Here is a 20,584-nt window from a genome sequence, read left to right on the forward strand (position 1 = left end):
ACTTCTGGTAGATGGAGTGGAGGTGCTTGATGAAGTGACCTCACTTGTGGAAATGCACCAGGTATATACATATCTGGGTGGCAGGTGGACATATGTCTCTACCAAAGGAGGTGTAAGGCACTCCTTCCCACTGCTAGCCTGATCACCCTTGAGCAAAGCGTAGCACCTGCTTACCCCCTCCCCCGATCGGAGCGGTGTCTCATGAAGCCATGGGAGCAGGTGGTGGATGGTCGTATGAGCAGCCGGTGCGCATCACAAGTCCTTGTTATGTGACCACTGACATCAGGCAGACAATCTCTGAAGAGTATTGATAACAGCTGGGGTCACCCGTCTTATAAACACTGCCCAGAAGAAAGCAATGGAAAACCACTTTTACAGAAAATGTTGCCAAGAACAATCACAGTCATGGAAAGAGCATGAGTGCCTCCATCATACAACACTGCATATATACATTTCATATACAAGCCATGAAATTTGCTTTTTTGTGGTAGCAGTACAGATCAAGACTTAAAACATTCCTGTAAGTTATAACAAGTAATAAAGTCAGATTGTACTGAAACCGGAAGACTCGGAAGCACAAGCTCCCAGCCGAAAACATAAACCACGTTTGTTTCTCCATAGATATCACCACTGCGAGTGTTCCCAGCAGTTTCTGCTTTATTGTTCCATCCAAAGGCTTTCAAAATTCAAAGCAAATTTATTGACAAATTTCCTCTATCTCTCCATATACTGCCATGAGATTAGTTTTCTTGCAGGCGTTCACAGTAGAACAAAATTATACAATCAAATCAAAGAAAAACTACACACAAACAATCAGTGCAAAAGAAGAAAAATGAGGGGCAGAGGGGCAGAGGAGCAGACATAGTACTGAGAATATGAGTTGTACAGTCCCTGAAAATGAGTCTGTAGATTGTGGGATTATTTCAGAGTTAAGGTGAAGGAAGTTAACCACGCTGGTTGATGGTTCAGAGTTTTAATAAACTTACTTGCACGGGCTCATCCAGCTCTGCTCCTCCTTTTATCGTGCTGTTTAACAGCTGGAAAAGATAAGCCTCTGCTTCCTCGGGAATATCATCATCAACAATGGTGAGGGGCACAACAGCCAGCATTTGCCCTTCGACAAGTTCCAGAGTGCCTGATGACGGCTTGAGGTCTTCAGTGACTGCTGAAGAGTCACCGATACTCCGTGAAATAATCCAGTTTACTGAGACATTACCATGTGTCCCTCCATTCCTTACAATTGTAATTCCATCAAATCTGTAGCCAGAATATACAAGGGGATTATTTGATTTAATGAGCACGCGATTGTATCGGCATCTGAAATTTGTCAAAATTTCAATTTAATTCCTTAGTCACTACTTATGAGCGTTTTAACAAAGTTCAAAGTGAATTTATTATCAAAGTACTTATCCGTTACCACACGCTACCTTGAATTGTATTTTCTTGCAGGCATTTACAAGGGAAAATACAACAGAATTTACAAAAAAACTACACATAAATAGGTAAAGACTGACACACAACCAACATGCAAAAGAAGACAAATTGTGAAAATAAAAAGAGAACATGTGGTACACCTGTCATGGTGTGACTAAGTACAGCTCAAATGCCATATTTCAGTTTGCTGACAATACCATTTTTGTTGGCCGAATCAAAGGTGGTGAAAAATGACTGGATAGAAGGGAGACTGAAAATCTGGTGGAGTGGTGAACAACCACAACCCATCATTCAACATCAGCAAAACCAAAGAGCTGATTATTGACTACAGGAGGAAGAAGCTGAGGACCTGTGAGCCATGCTCTCTTCTCGCTACTACCATTGGGCAGGAGGTACATGAGCCTTAGGTCCTATACCACCAGGTTCAAGATCAGTCATTACCCTTCAACCCTCTTGCTCCTGAATCAGCGTGGATAACTTCACTCACGTCAACACTGAACTGACTTCCACAACCTACAGATTCACTTTCAATGATTCTTAATAGTTTATGCTCCGAGAATTATTTTTTTTATTTACACAGTTTGTCTTCTTTTGCACCTTGTTCAATCATTGTTTATGCATAGCTTTTCATAAATTCAATGATCTTTCCATATTTTCTTGTAAATACCTGCAAGAAAATGAATCACGGCAGCAAATGTAACATACAAGTACTTTGATAATAAATCATACTTTGAACTGCCATTTCAACCCTTCACTTTTAATATCCTTTTTAATACCTGTTTCCTAAATCCAATTATTACAGCTTTCTGCACCAAATATCATTTTTGTCCCATAGAGTGAAGCTTACTGTCCTTTTACCATAAGACATAGCAGCAGAATTAGGCCATTCAGGCCATCGAGTCTGCTCCGCCATTCCAGCATGGCTGATCCCGAATCCCACTCAATGCCATTCTCCTGCCTTCTACCCGAGGCACACACTCAACAATTCGGGAACATCTTCTTCCCCTCTGCCATCAGACTTATGAATGGACATTAAACCCATGAACACTATCTCACTACTTCTTTGCACTACTAATTTAATTTCTTTTTAATATACTGTGTATATATTTCTTACTGTAATTCAGTTTTGATTACATAATGCAATGTACTGCTGCTGCATAACAACAAATTTCATGACATATGCCGGAGATATAAAATGTCAACCTCCACCTTAAATATACAATGACTTGGCCTTTGCAGCCGTCCGCGGCAATGAATTCCACAGATTCACCATTCTCTTGCTAAGTGTGTAATGATTAAATCGCAATCACGTAACATATGAGCTCTTCCACAAATAAAGCATTTCAATGGTTTGAGTTATAAAAATGTTAATCGCTTTGCCATTAAGTTCCTCAGTCTTAAGTGAGAGGCAAACAGAAGATTCAAGTGTGCTTAGGTCTACTGTACTGCAAGTTACTGTGTGGCACAGTAATCACATGGTCCTTAATATCTTTCCCTTTCTCCACGTCAATGTACTGCTGGGGTGATGGTAGATTACGCTCTAGCTAATTTGGGAATGTTTTCTTCTGCCCAGTGTAGCTCCCAGGAAGAGTGCCATTCCAGACATCTTCTTCAACAGGACTGGCTGCATTATCGACAGTATGGAGAGGTTACTGCAGAGGGTTGAAAGCTCAGCCCCCTCCATCATGGGCAGCCTGCCCAGCATCCACACCATCAAAAAGGAAGAATTCTGACTCTGATTCATTTGTCGTTAAGGATCCCTATCACACAGGACTAGCCCTCTCTCATTGCTACCATCAAGAAGGAGGTACAGGAGCCTGAAGACATACACTCAACTTTTCAGCATCAGATTTCTGAATGGACAGTGCACCCATGAACACCACCTCACTGTTTTTGCTCTCCTTTTGCACGACTTATCTTTTTTATACAGTGTATATTTCTTATAATTGATAGCACAGTGTATGTTTTTGTATTGCACTCTACTGCTGCTACAAAACAACAAATTTCATGACATTTATCAATGATAATAAACTGATTTGGATTCTGATTCAGCTTTTTCTATCTAAATCTACCCACTGGTTCTCCAGAAACAGCTAACTTTCACCTGTCAGTTCCACAAATGGTAACTCATGCATCTGTCACCTGATTCTGCCTCCCCTCCCTCAAAGTTCAAAGTATATTTATTATCAAAGTACACACGTCATCATGTACAACCGAGTTTCATTTTCTTGCGGCTTTCTCGGTAAACACAACATAACAGAATCAATGAAAGATCTCCCTTCCACATCTCCATTTCTACCTTCTAAACCCAAATGGAGGCCCACTTCATAAACAATATTTCTGCCCACTCAAAGTCCACTAATGAACTCCACCATGGACAGTTCCAAACCCAGCTGTGAAAGGGGGTGGTTTGGGCGTGGGGCTAACAATCCTATCTCATAAAAATACAGAGCTACAGAAATGCCAACAGAGGCTCCAAAGACCTCATCCCTGGGAGAGGGAGGATCTTCACCTAAAGGACCCAGGGCAGAGGGCTTTCGCGAGCTGCTGTTAGCGGCCTAAGCCCCAGTAGGGATGATGGGCTAAAGAAGTAGCAGTTGCACATTACGTGCACAGTGATTGACATAATATTGATATACAGTCAGCCCTCCTTATCCGCAAATTCTACCGAATCGCGAAAACCCGGAACTGCTCTTCCAGCACTTGTTGTTCGAGCATTTGCAGACTTTTTTTTTCTTGTCATTTATCCCTAAACAATGCAGTATAACAACCATTTTACATAGCATTTACATTGTATTAGGTATTACAAGTAATCTAGAGATGATTTAAAGTATACGGGAGGATGCGCGTGCGTTATCATGGATCGGGATCGAAAAAAATTGGGAGTTCTCTTACTAAGTAGTCGGAACAGGTACATCCGGTATTATTTAGCGTCAGTTAGTGAAACGTTTGTCTTAGTATATATTTTACATTTCTATGCATATAAAACACTTAAGAACGTATGTTTCAGCGCCGGGCTCAGGAAGATCCCGAGTTCGATCTAGTGATAGACCACTTTCCAGCACGCTCTCCACCGTGCCGGGTTGATGTGGAGGATCAAAAACCCAAAACCCAAGAATTAAACCACTGCCTTGCTTTCACCGGGGCAGAGCCTTTCTCACTTTATCCTTTAAAATTGTTCCGATCATTGACCGACGTAGCCTAAGGCTTTTCCAATGACCGATGGCGTTTCACCTCTTTCCGATCGCTTTCTTATTTCCACTTTATTTTCAATCGTGTTCATGATTATTTTCGTGAACAGAAACACTGCGAATTCAGATCTCTGCTGCTGGGTCCTAATGTCCAATGGACTGAGACAGGTTAAAGAAGGTCTGGGGTTCCGCTGGGTCCTAAGTTCCACCACACTGAGACAAGTTGAATAAGGGACTTGAGCATCCGTGAATTTTGGTATCCGCGAGGGGTCCCGGAACCAATCCCCCGCAGATAAGGAGGGCCGACTGTAATACCTTCAATTATATCAGAGAGAAAACAAAATGATGGTGCGAGGGTAAAATGTTGGAAGAACTCAGCAGGTCACGCAGCATCCGTGGAGAGGAATAACCAGATGATGTTTCAGACTGAGGAAGAGTCATATTCACTGATGTTGATTCAGAAATATATAACAAGCAGAAGGGTCTCAGCGCGAAACGTCGACTGTTTATTCCTCTCCATGGATGCTGCCTGACCTGCTGAGTTCATCCAGCATTTTGTGTGGGTCACTCTGGATTTCCAGCATCTGCAGATTCTCTTGAGTAACTTACTAACGGTAAAATGTACCATTTATAGAAAAAAGTTAGCAATTACAGTTACTGTATCTTGATTAATAATTAAACACCCTACTGCAAACAAACTGTGCACAGTAATAAGAAATGAAAAGAGATGCATCCTACCTTGTTGACGTATCTTCATCAATTACAACTTTCTGTGCTAACAGACTGCTGTTAATTGACAGAACTCCGTGGGGTTTGTCATTTGGCTCAATAGTAACTTGAACTTTACTTGGACTAAGCAACACTGCATCTCCTTTTATTGTAGCTTCAAGTAAGACAATCTGGAAGGACTCAGCAATTTCAGGGACAGAATCATTAATAATCTGAAAGTTCAGATTGATTTCATAAACATATGGAGGGAAAACAATGGTCCTGTTTGGCTGGAGATCAATAAAATCAGAGTGTAACAGTGCATTGGTAGAACCGTTTCCAGCAACTATCTGGTAATTAACAGAGATCAGAACATCATCAGAACCAATTAATTTTCCATCCTGGTCCCTCCCTCGAATGACCGGTATGCTAATCACACCAACAGTCTCGGGCACCGTGTACACTGCTTGTGCTAATCGGAGTGGACAATCATTTTTATTGATTACGAGTTGAAAACTGCTTTGTGTAGAGTTAATTTCAGCTCCTCCCTCAACACTCATCAACTGGACGGTGAAAACTTCTTCATTTTCAGGAATCTGGAAGAAAAAGAAAGCAATAGGCTTGGATATAGGACAGGTAAATTAATAGCTGAATTATGTGAATATGATCATAGATCCGGTTAATAAATAGCACTCTCCAAAACCACCAGTGGCAGAAGTGTCAACAACTCAGAAGATCTGTTCTGGGCCCAGCATATTGATGCAAGATACGACAGCGGCTATATTTCATTTGGACTTTGAGGAGACTTAGTATGTCACCAAAGACACACAAGTTTCTACAGATGTACCATGGACAGCATTCTAACTAGTTGCCTCACCTTCTGGTACAGAAAGGCCACGGTACAGGATTTTAAAAAGCTGCAGAAGGTTGTAAATTCAGCCAAGTTTTTTTCCCCAACGGTGGCTCTCTCTTTGCCACTCTCCTATAAAGCTGTGACTGGTGAAGCACCTGGGCAACAGTTGTTGTAGGGTCTCTGCCATCTCAGCCACTGAAGCTTTTAATTCCTCCAGAGCTGTCCTAGGTTTCTCGGTGGCCTCCCTCACTAGTCCCCTTCCTGCAGTCACTCACTCAGTCTTTGAAGATGGCCTTCTCTACTCAGCAGATTTACAGCTGCGGCATACTCTTTTCATTTCTTGACGACTGACTTAACTGTACTCCCATGGGAGATTCAGTGACTGGGAAATTTTCTTATATCCATCTCCTGCCTTGTGCTTTTGAATAACCTTTTTGCAGTTGCTTGGAGTGTTCTTTTCTCTTCATGGTGTAGTTTTTGCCAGGATACTGACTCACCAGCAGTTGGACATCCAGACACAGGTGTAGTTTTACTACAATCAAATGAAATACCTTGACTGCACACAGGTGATCTCCATTTAACTAATTATGTGACTTCTAAAACCAACTGGCTGCATCAGTGATGATTTGGTGTGTTATTTTGAGTTTTATGTTTGTAATTAATTTAGATCACTTTGTAGAGATGTTTTCACTTTGATATGGAAGAGTCTTTTTTTGTTGATCAGTATCAAAAAAAGCCAAATTAAATCCACTGTGATTCAATGTTGTAAAACAATAAAACATGAAAACTCTAAGGGGGGATGAATACCTTTTATAGCCACAGTATATATAACATAAAATTACAGCACGGAAACAGGCCATCTCGGCCCTTCTAGTCCGAGCCGAACGCTTACTCTCACCTAGTCCCACCGACCTGCACTCAGCCATAGCCCATAACCACATTTTAATAAATCATATATATTTATTTCTGATTGTAATTTGTATATTTTTATGTATTGTAATGTACTGCTGCTGCAAAACAACAAATTTCATGACATGTGCCAGTGATATTAAATCTCATTTTGATTCTGTGGCATTAACAATCAATACGTGCCTTCCATTTAAGAAAATCTGCAGCCGGGGAAAATGATGAAAGACTTCCTCACGTGAAGCAACAGTTTCAGGTAACAGCAGATGAATGCTGGTAAAACTCAGCTGGTGTTCCTCTGATTGCTCAGTTTTAAACAAAGGTCATTTCTAAAAATTTATTCAGAAATACAGCACCATAATATGCTCCTCTTATCTAACAAGCCCACTCTGCCCAATTGCACCCATGTGACCAACCTTGCTAACCTGTACATCTTTGGAATATGGGAGGAAACCCACGCGGTCACGGAGAGGACGTACAAACTCCTTACATCCAGCAGCAGGAACTGAACCTGGGTCACTGGTGCTATAATAGCATTACACTAACCTCTACGTTTTATTTATCACGTCAATCGAAACACTAAAACAGACAGTGAAATCAGTCGTGAAAATAGTCCAAGAATTTGCTAGAAGCAGCAGCAAGTGTCACCATGCTTCCAATCCACAATTCGCTCACCCTAATTCATACATCGATTGTGGGAGGAAACTGGAACACCCACAGGAAACACACATGGCCCAGGGAATTCATACAAACTCCTGACTGACAGCATATCCTAGTTAAAATATATTAATTCTCTTTCACAGAATCATAGAGTCATAAAAATACAGCACATTTAAACAGGCCCTTCACCCTACCTAGTCCATATCAGACCATTTAAACTGGCCGCTCCCTTCGACCTGCACCTGGATCATAACCTTCCATACTCTTCCCATCCAAGTACCAATCCAAACTTCTCTTAAACATTGAAATTGAACCCACATGCAGCACTGGCACTGACAGCTCCTTCCACACTCTCAACACCCTCTGAGTGAAAGAGTTTCCCCTTGTGTTCCCCTTAAACATTTCACCTTTAACTCAAAACCTCTAGCTGTAGTCCTTCCCAACCTCAGTGGAAAAAGCCTGCTTGCATTTACCCTATCAATACCCCTCATAACTTTGTGATACCGCTATCAAATCTCCCCTCAATCTTCTACATTTCAAGGAATAAAGTGCTAACCTATTCATCTTTCCTTATAGTTCGGGTCCTCCAATCACGGAAACATTCTTGTAAATTTTCTCTGTACTCTTTCAAACTTATTTACATCTGTCCTGTAGGTAGGTGACCAGAACTGCACACTATTCTCCAAATTAGTCCTCATTCATGTCCTATACAACTTCAACAGATCAGCCATCCTCAGTATTTTGATTTATAAAGGCCAATGTACCAAAAGCTTTCTGTACAACCCAGTCTACCTGTGCCACCATCTTAAATGAATTATGGACCTGTATTCCCAGATCCCTCTATTCTACTGCACTCCTCAGTGCCCTACATCTCACTGTGTAAGACATTCCCTAGTTGGTCCTACCAAAGTGCTTGTCTACACTAAATTAAAATTCAAAAGAAGTCAATCAAATGCCGTTGAAGCTACGTAATGTTGACCTGTCTATTGGTGTAAGTTACAGGAACATTCAAGAAAGGTTCCAATGTTGGTAAGTTAGTGGAAATGATTGCTCCCTTCTGCTATCAGATTTCTAAATGGTCCAAAAGCCCATGAACAATACCTCAATATTTTGCTCTCCTTTGCACTACACATTTTCTTTTATGTTTTTTATTGTAACTTATAGTAATGATAAACTGATACAACTTGGACCAAAGTAAGATTTTTTCTTTGGACTACACATTCCAGACATTTATTTACATTAAGATGAGATTAAATCAGATATTAGAGCTGAAGATGCTGCTCCCTGCTACAAGCATATTCCCATCTTTATTGCAACAGTTAGCTACAGTTTACCATGAAACTAGAAAGCTGAGCTGAAAACTGAGAAGTTTAATTGAAATGCAATGATAGGAATCCTACTGCAATGTACAAGTATGATGTGTGATAGGACATAGATTCATTTGGCATTGAAAGGTAGAGCCTAGTTTTCTCACACCTCTATGAAAACAGACCCTAATTTATTTACAGATTTATCCTAGCTCTATTGTTAACACAAAATCATCAGTGAGAAAGCCTACAACCCCTGTAAAAGAGTGGTCAACCGCCACACAGAAATGTGAGGAGCAACATTAATAATCAATTAGAATAGAATGGATTACAACTCGGATTAGAATCAGGTTAAACCCACCACAGACAGCAAACCTACACTCAATGGCCACTTTATTAGGTATCTCCTGTATCAGAGATGCTTTTCTGCACTCCACTGTTGTAACGTGTGGATATTTGAGTTACTGTCACCTTCTCACCAGCTTGAACCAGTCTGGCCATTCGCTTCAGACCTTTCTCATTAATAAGGTGTCCTCACCAACAGAACTGCCACTCACTGGATGATATCTGTTTTTCACACTAGAGACTGTTGTGTGTGAAGGTCCCAGAAGATGAGCAGTTTCTAAAATACCCGAACCACTCCATCTGGCACCAACAATCGTTCCACAGTTAAGGTCACTGAGATCATATTTCTTCCCCATGGTGATGTTTAGCAATGTGTTAAACATTTTTCATGAAGATAAAAAAGGAGAGTTGCTCAAGTGCACAAAGCAGTTATCTGACTTCCTGTGTCTTTTAGATAGATAGATAGATAGATAGATAGATAGATAGATAGATACTTTATTCATCCCCATGGGGAAATTCAACCTTTTTTCCAATGTCCCATACACTTGTTGTAGCAAAACTAATTACATACAATACTTAACTCAGTAAAAATATGATATGCATCTAAATCACTATCTCAAAAAGCATTAATAATAGCTTTTAAAAAGTTCTTAAGTCCTGGCGGTTGAATTGTAAAGCCTAATGGCATTGGGGAGTATTGACCTCTTCATCCTGTCTGAGGAGCATTGCATCGATAGTAACCTGTCGCTGAAACTGCTTCTCTGTCTCTGGATGGTTCTATGTAGAGGATGTTCAGGGTTTTCCATAATTGACCGTAGCCTACTCAGCGCCCTTCGCTCAGCTACCGATGTTAAACTCTCCAGTACTTTGCCCACGACAGAGCCCGCCTTCCTTACCAGCTTATTAAGACGTGAGGCGTCCCTCTTCTTAATGCTTCCTCCCCAACACGCCACCACAAAGAAGAGGGCGCTCTCCACAACTGACCTATAGAACATCTTCAGCATCTCACTACAGACATTGAATGACGCCAACCTTCTAAGGAAGTACAGTCGACTCTGTGCCTTCCTGCACAAGGCATCTGTGTTGGCAGTCCAGTCTAGCTTCTCGTCTAACTGTACTCCCAGATATTTGTAGGTCTTAACCTGCTCCACACATTCTCCATTAATGATCACTGGCTCCATATGAGGCCTAGATCTCCTAAAGTCCACCACCATCTCCTTGGTCTTGGTGATATTGAGATGCAGGTAGTTTGAGTTGCACCATATCACAAAGTCCTGTATCAGTTTCCTATACTCCTCCTCCTGTCCATTCCTGACACACCCCACTATGGCCGTGTCATCAGCGAACTTCTGCACATGGCAGGACTCCGAGTTATATTGGAAGTCTGATGTGTACAGGGTGAACAGGACCGGAGAGAGTACGGTTCCCTGCGGCGCTCCTGTGCTGCTGACCACCGTGTCAGACCTACAGTCTCCCAACCGCACATACTGAGGTCTATCTGACAAGTAGTCTACTATTTTAATAAGTATTTTAATAAGTAGTATTTAATATTTTAATAATAAGTAGTATTTAATATTTTAATAAGTAGTCCACTTATTTTAAGAGAAGTAATTTGAGTTAACCTATGTTAAAAAGGTAGAGCAGTGGCAGTGCGGTGGTTAGTATAACGCTATGACAGCTTGGGGCGTCACAGTTCAAAGTTCAAACCTGGCGTCCTCTGTAAGGAATCCCCATTCCTTTGCTGCAGTACCCACTCAGAAGGCAGGCTTCAGGATGAAACCCCAAGGTGAGGCAAAGTTAAGATGGTGCTAAACAGCGGCTCCTTTGCTTGCATCTTCAGAAGCAGCTTAATTTCGATCTCTGATATTTCTTTTTTTTCCCTTTTTCAGGGTGTGGGGGGCGGGGTTCTTTTGAAGACCCTGACCTGGAATTACACTCTCTTTCTTCAGTCCTTTGAGGGAAAGGACCCGCCCTCAGGGCCTCACGACCGGCCGCTTTTTGTATCCCAAGGACGTGGCCTGGGAGGCAAGCGCGCCTTCAGGGTACCAGATTTTCGTGGCTCTGGGGACGTGCTGATTCTAGGCCGGTGCCCCTGACTGAAGCGTCATGGGAGAACACAGAACATCGGCAGCAGCGGGTTAGCTGCTGGGGGTTGTGTGTCTGGAGAGCTGCGGCTTTCTGTTGCCGACTCTCTGGGCGCAGAGCTCGGAAAAAGCGACACAACAGACTTTTAGTATCATAAATCAGCGAGTTATTTGTTATGTCTCCCCTCTCACTGTGAAATGGGGACACCTCTTTTTCCCTTATTAGGGAGAGAGAGAGCCTGTGGTATGTCGAATTATCAGGTGAACACATGGTTTTGGGGGGGGGGGGTACTGCAAGTCTGTGTCTTTATTGATGCCTTGCTGCATGTTTGAGTGCTCGGTGGAGGGCGCTGATGCGTTTTTGCTGGTGGGGTGGGGGGTCGTTGTCTTGCTGCTGCTTGTGCGTGGGAGGGGGGAGTTGGAGGAGTTTTGGGGTTCTAACATTTTAACTGTCATTCATTCTTTGGGGCACTCCTCTGTTTTCATGGATGTTTGCGTAGAAAAATAACTTCAGGATGTATATTGTATACATTTCTCTGACATTAAATGTATCGACTGCAACCTATTGAAATATCCAGAGTTGGGCAGTCCTACAATGAGCCTAATGCTGACTGGCGCCACCAGTCCCAAACTGTATCAGTCTCTGTCTTTCCTTTGAGAGGGGAGCCTACTTCATGGGCAACAGCTTACTCTCCATATCACACTGCCCTGGCTTGCGTATCACATAGACTCCCTGATGCACCATCAATAACTCACGCCGAGACTTAGGAAGTGAGATATCGGCTTTTATTGACTGAAGGACAACACTACATCCTGGGGAAAATGAGGGAGAGCAGCAGGCCACAGTCGCCTTTATACAGGGGTCTGTGGGAGGAGCCACAGGGGTAGTCAGCAGGGTCTTGGGAAGAGCCACAGGAGCAGTCAGACAGGTATATCTAGTTCACCACATTCACCCCCCCTTTGTTTAAAAAAATTCCCAAGCATATTTACAGGTTAAGTCGATCAGGTGGTCGAATCGTTCGCTGCGATCTACGTAGCTCCGGCTGCAATTGCACAGGAGCCGGAGGTGATGACGGCACAGGTGCCGGAGGTGGTGTGTGCTCCGAAGGCGGAGAGTGGGTTAATTCTGTCCCAACAGGAGGTGTCAGGGACCCCTCGCGTGTGAGCGAGGGCCCTGGAACAGACGCATACGGAGTCTGTGTGGGGCACGGGGTGTGCGGAGTCATCTCGGGTACAGGGTGCATAGTTACCGTGGAGTGCTCGGGGTAGTGGTCTGCTGCTCCGGCGGGCGCCAGGTCGCGGACAGAGACCGTGTCCTCCCGCCCATCAGGCAAGACCACGTAGGCATACTGGGGATTAGCATGCAGGAGGTGAACCTTCTCGACCAGTGGTGAGTACTTATTACTCCTCGCATGTTTACGCAGCAGCACTGGCCCCGGGGACGTCAGCCAAATTGGCAGGGTGGTCCCAGTGACAGACTTCCTGGGAAAAGAGAATAAGCGTTCGTGAGGGGTGGCATTAGTGGACGTACACAACAGGGAGCGGATAGAGTGGAGTGCCTCAGGGAGGACCTCCTGCCATCGGGAGACCGGCAACCCTTGTGACTTAAGGGCTAAAAGTATGGCCTTCCACACTGTGGCATTCTCCCTCTCCACCTGGCCATTCCCCCGGGGATTATAACTCGTGGTGCGACTAGTAGCTATGCCCCTAGCAAGCAGGAACCGGCGCAACTCGTCACTCATAAAGGAGGACCCTCTATCACTGTGGACATAGCAGGGATATCCGAACAGTGTGAAGAGCTGGCGCAGGACTTTGATGACCGACGTGGTAGTAGTGTCGGGGCAGGGAACGGCAAAGGGGAATCGCGAGTACTCGTCAATAATACTGAGAAAGTAGACATTGCGGTCGGTGGAGGGAAGGGGGCCCTTAAAGTCAATACTCAGTCGCTCAAAAGGGCGGGTGGCCTTGACAAGCTGCGCAGTGTCAGGACGGTAGAAGTGCGGTTTGCACTCAGCGCAGATCTGGCAGTCCCTGGTCATCGTCCTGATGTCCTCCAGGGAGTACGGCAGGTTCCGGGCTTTAATGAAGTGATAAAACCGGGTGACCCCCGGGTGGCAGAGTTGGGCATGAAGGGCATACAGCTGGTCGAGCTGGGCACTAGCACACGGTCCCCGGGATAGGGCATCAGACGGTTCATTGAGCCTGCCAGGCCGGTACAGGATATCGTAAGTATAGGTGGAGAGTTCTATTCTCCATCGCAAAATTTTATCATTTTTGATTTTGCCCCGCTGTTGGCTGCTGAACATGAACGCAACCGAGCGCTGGTCGGTCAGCAAGGTGAACCTTCTGCCGGCGAGATAGTGCCTCCAGTGCCGAATAGCTTCCACTATGGCTTGGGCTTCTTTCTCCACCGTGGAGTGCCGAAGTTCAGAGCCTTGAAGGGTACGAGAAAAAAACGCCACTGGCCTGCCTTCTTGATTGAGGGTAGCAGCCAGCGCGACGTCAGAGGCGTCACTCTCTACTTGGAAGGGAATGGTCTCGTCTACCGCATGCATCGTTGCTTTGGCAATGTCCCCTTTAATGCAGCTGAAGGCCGCTCGGGCCTCGGCAGAGAGGGGAAAGGTGGTAGACTTGACCAGGGGGCGGGCCTTGTCTGCGTAATGGGGAACCCATTGGGCGTAATAGGAAAAAAAACCCAGGCACCGCCGGAGGGCCTTCAGAGTAGTGGGAAGAGGGAGTTCTAACAGGGGGCGCATACGGTCGGGGTCTGGGCCAATGACCCCGTTCTCCACGACATACCCAAGGATAGCGAGCCGTGTGGTTCTGAACACACACTTGTCCTTGTTATAAGTGAGGTTCAAAGCATCGGCCACCTGGAAAAAACGCTGGAGGTTGGCGTCATGGTCCGACCAGTCGCGACCACAGATGGTGATGTTATCTAGATAGGGAAATGTGGCCGTCAGTTTGTACTGGTCCACCATCCGGTCCATCTCCCTCTGGAAGACTGAGACCCCATTTGTGACACCAAATGGGACGCGCAGAAAGTGATAGAGCCTGCCACCCGCCTCGAAGGCGGTGTAGGGGCGGTCCTCTGGGCGGATGGGGAGCTGGTGATAAGCGGATTTCAGATCAATTGTCGAGTACACCTTGTACTGAGCTATCTGGTTGACCATATCCGCGATGCGGGGTAGGGGGTACGCGTCAAGCTGCGTGAATCTATTGATGGTCTGGCTGTAGTCCACAACCATCCTATTTTTCTGCCCAGTCCGAACAACGACCACCTGGGACCGCCATGGGCTTGTGCTTGGCTCAATGATCCCCTCCCTGAGCAGCCGCTGCACCTCTGAATGAATAAAGGCCCTGTCCCCCGCACTGTACCTCCTACTTTTAGTTGCCACAGGTTTACAGTCGGGGGTCAAGTTGGTGAACAGCGATGGGGGAGGGATCTTGAGGGTGGAGAGGTTGCAAATAGTGTCAGCAGCACAGCTATCGGCATGGTGCTGGGCGGGATGTGGGGTTCGGGGTGTATGTGCGTGTGGTAACGGAGTATATGGCGAAGTCCCACCAAACTGAGGATTCCTGACAGTGAGTGGTGGGAGGGGCCCGTCATATGCCATAGTCACACTTTCGAGATGGCTCTGGAAGTCGAGCCCCAATAGCACAGGTGCGCACAGCCGAGGCATGACCAGGAACGCAAAGTTCCGATATTCTGTGCCCTGCACCACCAATGTCGCTACACAACCCACCCGGATGTCTGTGGAATGCGACCCTGAAGCCAAGGTGATCTTCTGACGGACCGGCCGTGTCACGAGTCCGCAGCGTTTCACTGTGGCCGGGTCAATAAAACTCTCAGTGCTGCCCGTGTCAAACAGGCAGCGAGTCCTGTGCCCCTCCACCAGGATGTCCATCATCGACCTTGCGAGCTGGTGCGGGGCACTTTGATCGAGGGTCACGGAAGCCAGCGTTGAACTGGGCGTGTCGAAGGCGGGGCCTGGTGACGCCGGCAAAGATGGCCGCTCACATCCGGGCATGCAAGATGGCGAGCCCCCAGGTCTCAGACGCGGCGCTGCTCGACCCCGGGCGCGGTTTAGATTTACAGACCTTGGCGAAATGGCCCTTCTTCCCGCAGCTGGAACAAGTCGCTTCGCGCGCCGCACAGAGTTCCCGGGCATGTTTCCGAAGCCCACAAAAGTAACAGAGTTTCATACCTGGCGAATTCGTGGGGTTTGAGATACCGCGACTGGCTGCGGCGTTGGCGAATTCGCTCGGAACCGGGGAATGGCTCGGTTGGACTTCTTCGGCGTACAGTTGCGCAGCCTCTATCGAACTGGCCGTCTCTATCGCAGAGCGTAAGGTAAGATCAGCTTTTTCCAGCAGCCGCTGGCGGATACACACTGACCGAACCCCAGTCACAAAAGCATCTCGGACCAAGAGTTCCTTATGCTGTTCCGCTGAGAGCGCTTTGCAGTCACAGTCCCGCGCGAGTATCAGTAACTCGCGAAGAAATTCAGCAGTCGACTCCGTAGGCCGCTGTTTTCGCGTGGCCAAGCGGTGCCGTGCATAAACTGGATTTACAGGCCGCAGGTACTGTCTTCGGAGGGCGGCAAGCGCCTCCTCGTAGGTGGATATGTCCCTGATGAACGAATAAACTTTTGGGGCGACCCTCGAGAAGAGAAGTTTATGCCGAACAGCCGAATCGGTGGCACGAACCTCCTCTAAGTACGATTGGAAGCACACCAGCCAGTGTTCAAAGGCAAGAGCTGCTCCAGGGTCTCGGGGGTCCAAGTCTAGACGTTCTGGGCGTAAAGCGGTTTCCATGTTGTAACTTTCAGTCAATAAAATTGATGCACCATCAATAACTCACGCCGAGACTTAGGAAGTGAGATATCGGCTTTTATTGACTGAAGGACAACACTACATCCTGGGGAAAATGAGGGAGAGCAGCAGGCCACAGTCGCCTTTATACAGGGGTCTGTGGGAGGAGCCACAGGGGTAGTCAGCAGGGTCTTGGGAGGAGCCACAGGAGCAGTCAGACAGGTATATCTAGTTCACCACACTCCCGAACAATGGGGGGCCTTTGATAGATTCTCCAGCAAATGCCGAAAATATTTGCCAGAAAAATCAATGTTTTAATGGAAGTACACTAGCGCTTGGAAATTCAGTTACAAAATCAACTTTCGTTTCAGCTTTATGCAAGTTGGAAATGGAATTCCCAACCGCCCCCCTGCCAAACCGCCCCCAAAGAGTAAACACAAAAACAACCGCTTAAGACCATTCAGCCCATTGATTCTGCTCTGCCATTCCATTATGGCTGATTTATATCCCTCTCAACCTCATTCTCCTACTTTCTCCCCATAACCTTTGATGCACTGGCTAAACAAGAACTAATCGACCTCTGATTCAAATGTACTCAATCACTTGGCCCCCACAGGTGTCTGTGTCAATGAATCCCACAGATTCACCACCATCTAGCTAAAGACATTCCTCTGCACCTCTGTTCTAAATGGACATCCTTCTATTCAGAGGCTATGCCCTCTGATTGTAGACTCCCCCACTACAGGAAATATCCTCTCCACATCCACTCTATCTAGGCCTTTCTATATTTGATAGGTCACACTCTATCTAGGCCTTTCTATATTTGATAGGTTTCAATGAGATCCCCCACCATTCTTCTCAATTCCAGCGAGGTCCATCAAACACACCTTACACATTAACCCCTTCATTTCTGGGATCATTCTCATGAAACTCCGCTGGCCCCACTCCAATGTCAGCACACCTTTTCTTAGGTAAGGAGCCCAAAACTGCTCACAGTGCTCCCAGTGCAGTTCTGCATCATTTCACATCATTTGGAAAATTTGATCATGTATTTTCTGTCACAAACCACCTTTTCAATCCAATGGAATATGTTTATAAATGCCAAATATTGGTGACTCCATTCCCCATTTAACACACATACTGGAGGCCAGCACTGGAACTTGGAACACAATTCCTTGGCACGCCTTTCATTTAACAATCACAAAAGTCATTCACCTTGAGCACAGAGCTGCACAAGGTGGTAAACAGCCGCTCCATCATGGGCATTAGCTTCCCCACTGTGGTAAACTATGTGTATACCTGCCTGGACACGCCCCTCTGCCCCTCCCACAAATCGCTGTATAAAGGTGATTGGAGGCACTGCTCCTCCCTCAGTCTCCAAGATGTCGTGGTCACGTTTGCAGCTAATAAAAGCCTATCTTTTGCCTCACGTCTCCGAGAGTTATTGATGGTGCATCACCCTCCATCAAGGGCTTCTTCAAAAGGTGGTGCACCAGGAAGTTATCAAGGAACCCCACTACCTAGGATATGCCCTCTTCACATTGCTACCAACAGTGAGGAGGTAGAAAAGCCTGAAGACATTCACTCATGTGAATTGCTTACCTACATCTTTGAGCCTTTATCACAGGTCTTTATCAAGCTCTTACTGAGAATTATCTCCTAGTCTCCGGTAACTTGCACCCAAACCACCTGCAGTTCACCTTACTGCTGGTTCTGATATTACCTGCCTTTGCCACCAGTCCTGATCCCATCTAATGGGTGCCAAGGTAGCATAGCGTTCACACGACACTATTACAGCTCGGGCCGAGGCAGCTTGGAGTTTTGTTCCGGTGTCCTTTGTAAGGAGTCTCTGTATGTCCTCCCCATGCAATACAGGTACTTCCTCCGAGTGCTCCGGTTTCCTTCCACAGTCGAAAGACATACTGGTCGGTAGGCTAATTTATCATTCTAAATTGTCACGTGATTAGCTTAGGGTTAAATTGGGGAAGCTGGGCGATGCAGCTCGAAGTAGGGCTTACTCTGGGATGGACGGGTGGGTATATGGATGTGGATGGATGGACGGACGGGTGTGCAGACGGACGGACGGACCAGTGGGCAGATGGGTGGATGGAAGGACTGACAGATAGGTGGGTGAGTGGACGGGAAGGTGTGTGGACAGACGGGTGTGTAGATGGATGGATGGGTGGGTAGATGAATGGATGGGTGGATGGATGGATGGATGGGTGGGTAGATGGATGGATGGGTGGGTAGATGGATGAATGGGTGGATGGATGGATGGGTGGATGGATGGATGGATGGGTGGGTAGATGGATGGATGGGGTGGATGGATGGATGGGTGGGTAGGATGGATGGGTGGATGGGTGGATGGATGGATGGATGGATGGGTGGGTAGATGATTAGATGGATGGATGGGTGGATGGGTGGGTAGATGAATAATGGGTGGGTGGATGGATGGATGGGTGGGTAGATGGATGGATGGGTGGATGGATGGATGGATGGATGGGTGGATGGATGGATGGATGGGTGGGTAGATGGATGGATGGGTGGGTAGATGGATGGATGGGTGGGTAGATGAATAGATGGGTGAGTGGATGGATAAAGACACTCTTCTCCACTCCTGTTCCTTCTAGGTAACCTGCTAGCTCAAAATCCATTTCTCAGCTATCTGAGCCAAACACCTCACTATCAACCCCAATCCAATTCCCCTATTCCCCAAGGCTTCAGGATTCCAATCACACCCCATTCCGAGCAGCAATCTCAACCTACATTTCTCCGGACTCAAAATCAATCTTCTGATAAACCTTGACTCTCCCACCTCTCGCCATCAGCATCCCACCTTATCATCACAGCCTCAAAACGAACTGAAAGGTGGACCATGATCTGTCGAGGCCTGGTAGCCTGATTTCAGATGAGAACGGGCAATGCCCAATCTCGTGTAACTAAGGAAATTTGACAAGGAAGTAAACAGCCGAAGTTTTCACCGATACCCCACATCTACATTGTTCCAGCACACATAGTTATGCACTAGGATTTGTTATGATCTCAAGATGAGCTTTATTTGTCACATATAGATCAAAACGTACAGAGAAATGTGTCATTTGTGTCAACGACTAACACAGTCTGAGGACTATGCTGGGGGGCAGCACACAGGTGATGCCATACTTCCAGCGATAACATAGCATGTCCACACCTCACTAACCCCAAACCTAACCAAAGGTCTTTGGAATGTGGGAGGAAACTGGAGCACCTGGATGAAACCCACGCAGTCACAGGGAGAACGTACAAACTCCTTACAGACTGCAGTGGGAATTGAAACCTGATTGGAAATTGGTGGCACTGTAAAGCATCGCACTAACCGCTATGCTACCATACACCCATTAGAATTACTAGGCATTGGTATGAGACCATGAGACACAGGAGTAGAATTCGGCCATTCAGCCCATCAAGTCTGTTCTGCCATTTCATCATAGCTGACTTTTTTCCCTCTCAACATTATTCTCCTAACTTCTCCCCATAACCTTTGACACCCTGACGAATTAAGAACCTACCAACCTTCACTTCAAATATACCCAATGACTTGGCCTCTAGTCATCTATAGCAATGAATTCCACAGAGTCAGCTCCCTCTCGCTTTAGAAATTCCTTCTTATCTCTGTTTTAAATGGACATCCCTCTATCCTGAGGCTGTGCACTCTAATCTTAGACTCACCCACTATAGGAAACATCCTCTCCACTTTCATTCCATTCAGACCTTTCAATATTTGATAAGTTTTAATGAGATCCTCCTTTATTCTTCTAAACTGTAGTGATTACAGACCCAGAGCCATCAAACACACCTCATACATTAAACCTTTCATTCCTGGAACTATTCTCATGAACTTCCTCTCCAATGTCATCAGATCTTTTCTTAGATAAGAAACCCAAAACTGCTCACAATACTCTAAGGAAGAGAGACTTTGTAACTATTTTATAAAATTACTGTGTAGTTTTTGGTCAAACAAAGAACCACAATTTTCCCAACAGTAAACACTAGCCAAGATTTGCGTTGGAGAATTTGCATATACAGTTTTCAGCTACAGTAGCGTAGCGGTCAGCACGACTCTATTACAGCTCTGTACGTTGAGTTCAGAGTTCAATCCCCCCATCCTCTGTAAGGAGTTTGTACATTTTCAGATGGAATGCATGTGTTTCCTTTAGGTGCTCTGATTACTTCCCACTGTCCGAAGATATACCAGTTAGTAGGTTAAATGCTCAGTGTAAGTTGTTGAGAGATTAGGTTAGT

General features: G+C 45.7%; 1 protein-coding gene across 1 annotated transcript in view; it reads right to left on the reverse strand.

Moving 5' to 3' along the window:
• The window catches only part of adgrv1 (adhesion G protein-coupled receptor V1), a 528,099-nt gene that overhangs the window by 445,352 nt on the left and 62,163 nt on the right, over window positions 1-20,584 (reverse strand). Inside the window, exons 7-8 of the mRNA XM_073066702.1 lie at window positions 5,364-5,929; window positions 987-1,257 (exon numbers count right to left, since the gene is read on the reverse strand). Of these exons, the coding sequence (XP_072922803.1) occupies window positions 987-1,257; window positions 5,364-5,929 (837 nt within the window). The remainder of the gene's footprint in view (window positions 1-986; window positions 1,258-5,363; window positions 5,930-20,584) is intronic.

This window comes from Hemitrygon akajei, chromosome 2 (genome assembly GCF_048418815.1).
Source record: "Hemitrygon akajei chromosome 2, sHemAka1.3, whole genome shotgun sequence".
Classification (NCBI taxonomy): domain Eukaryota; kingdom Metazoa; phylum Chordata; class Chondrichthyes; order Myliobatiformes; family Dasyatidae; genus Hemitrygon; species Hemitrygon akajei.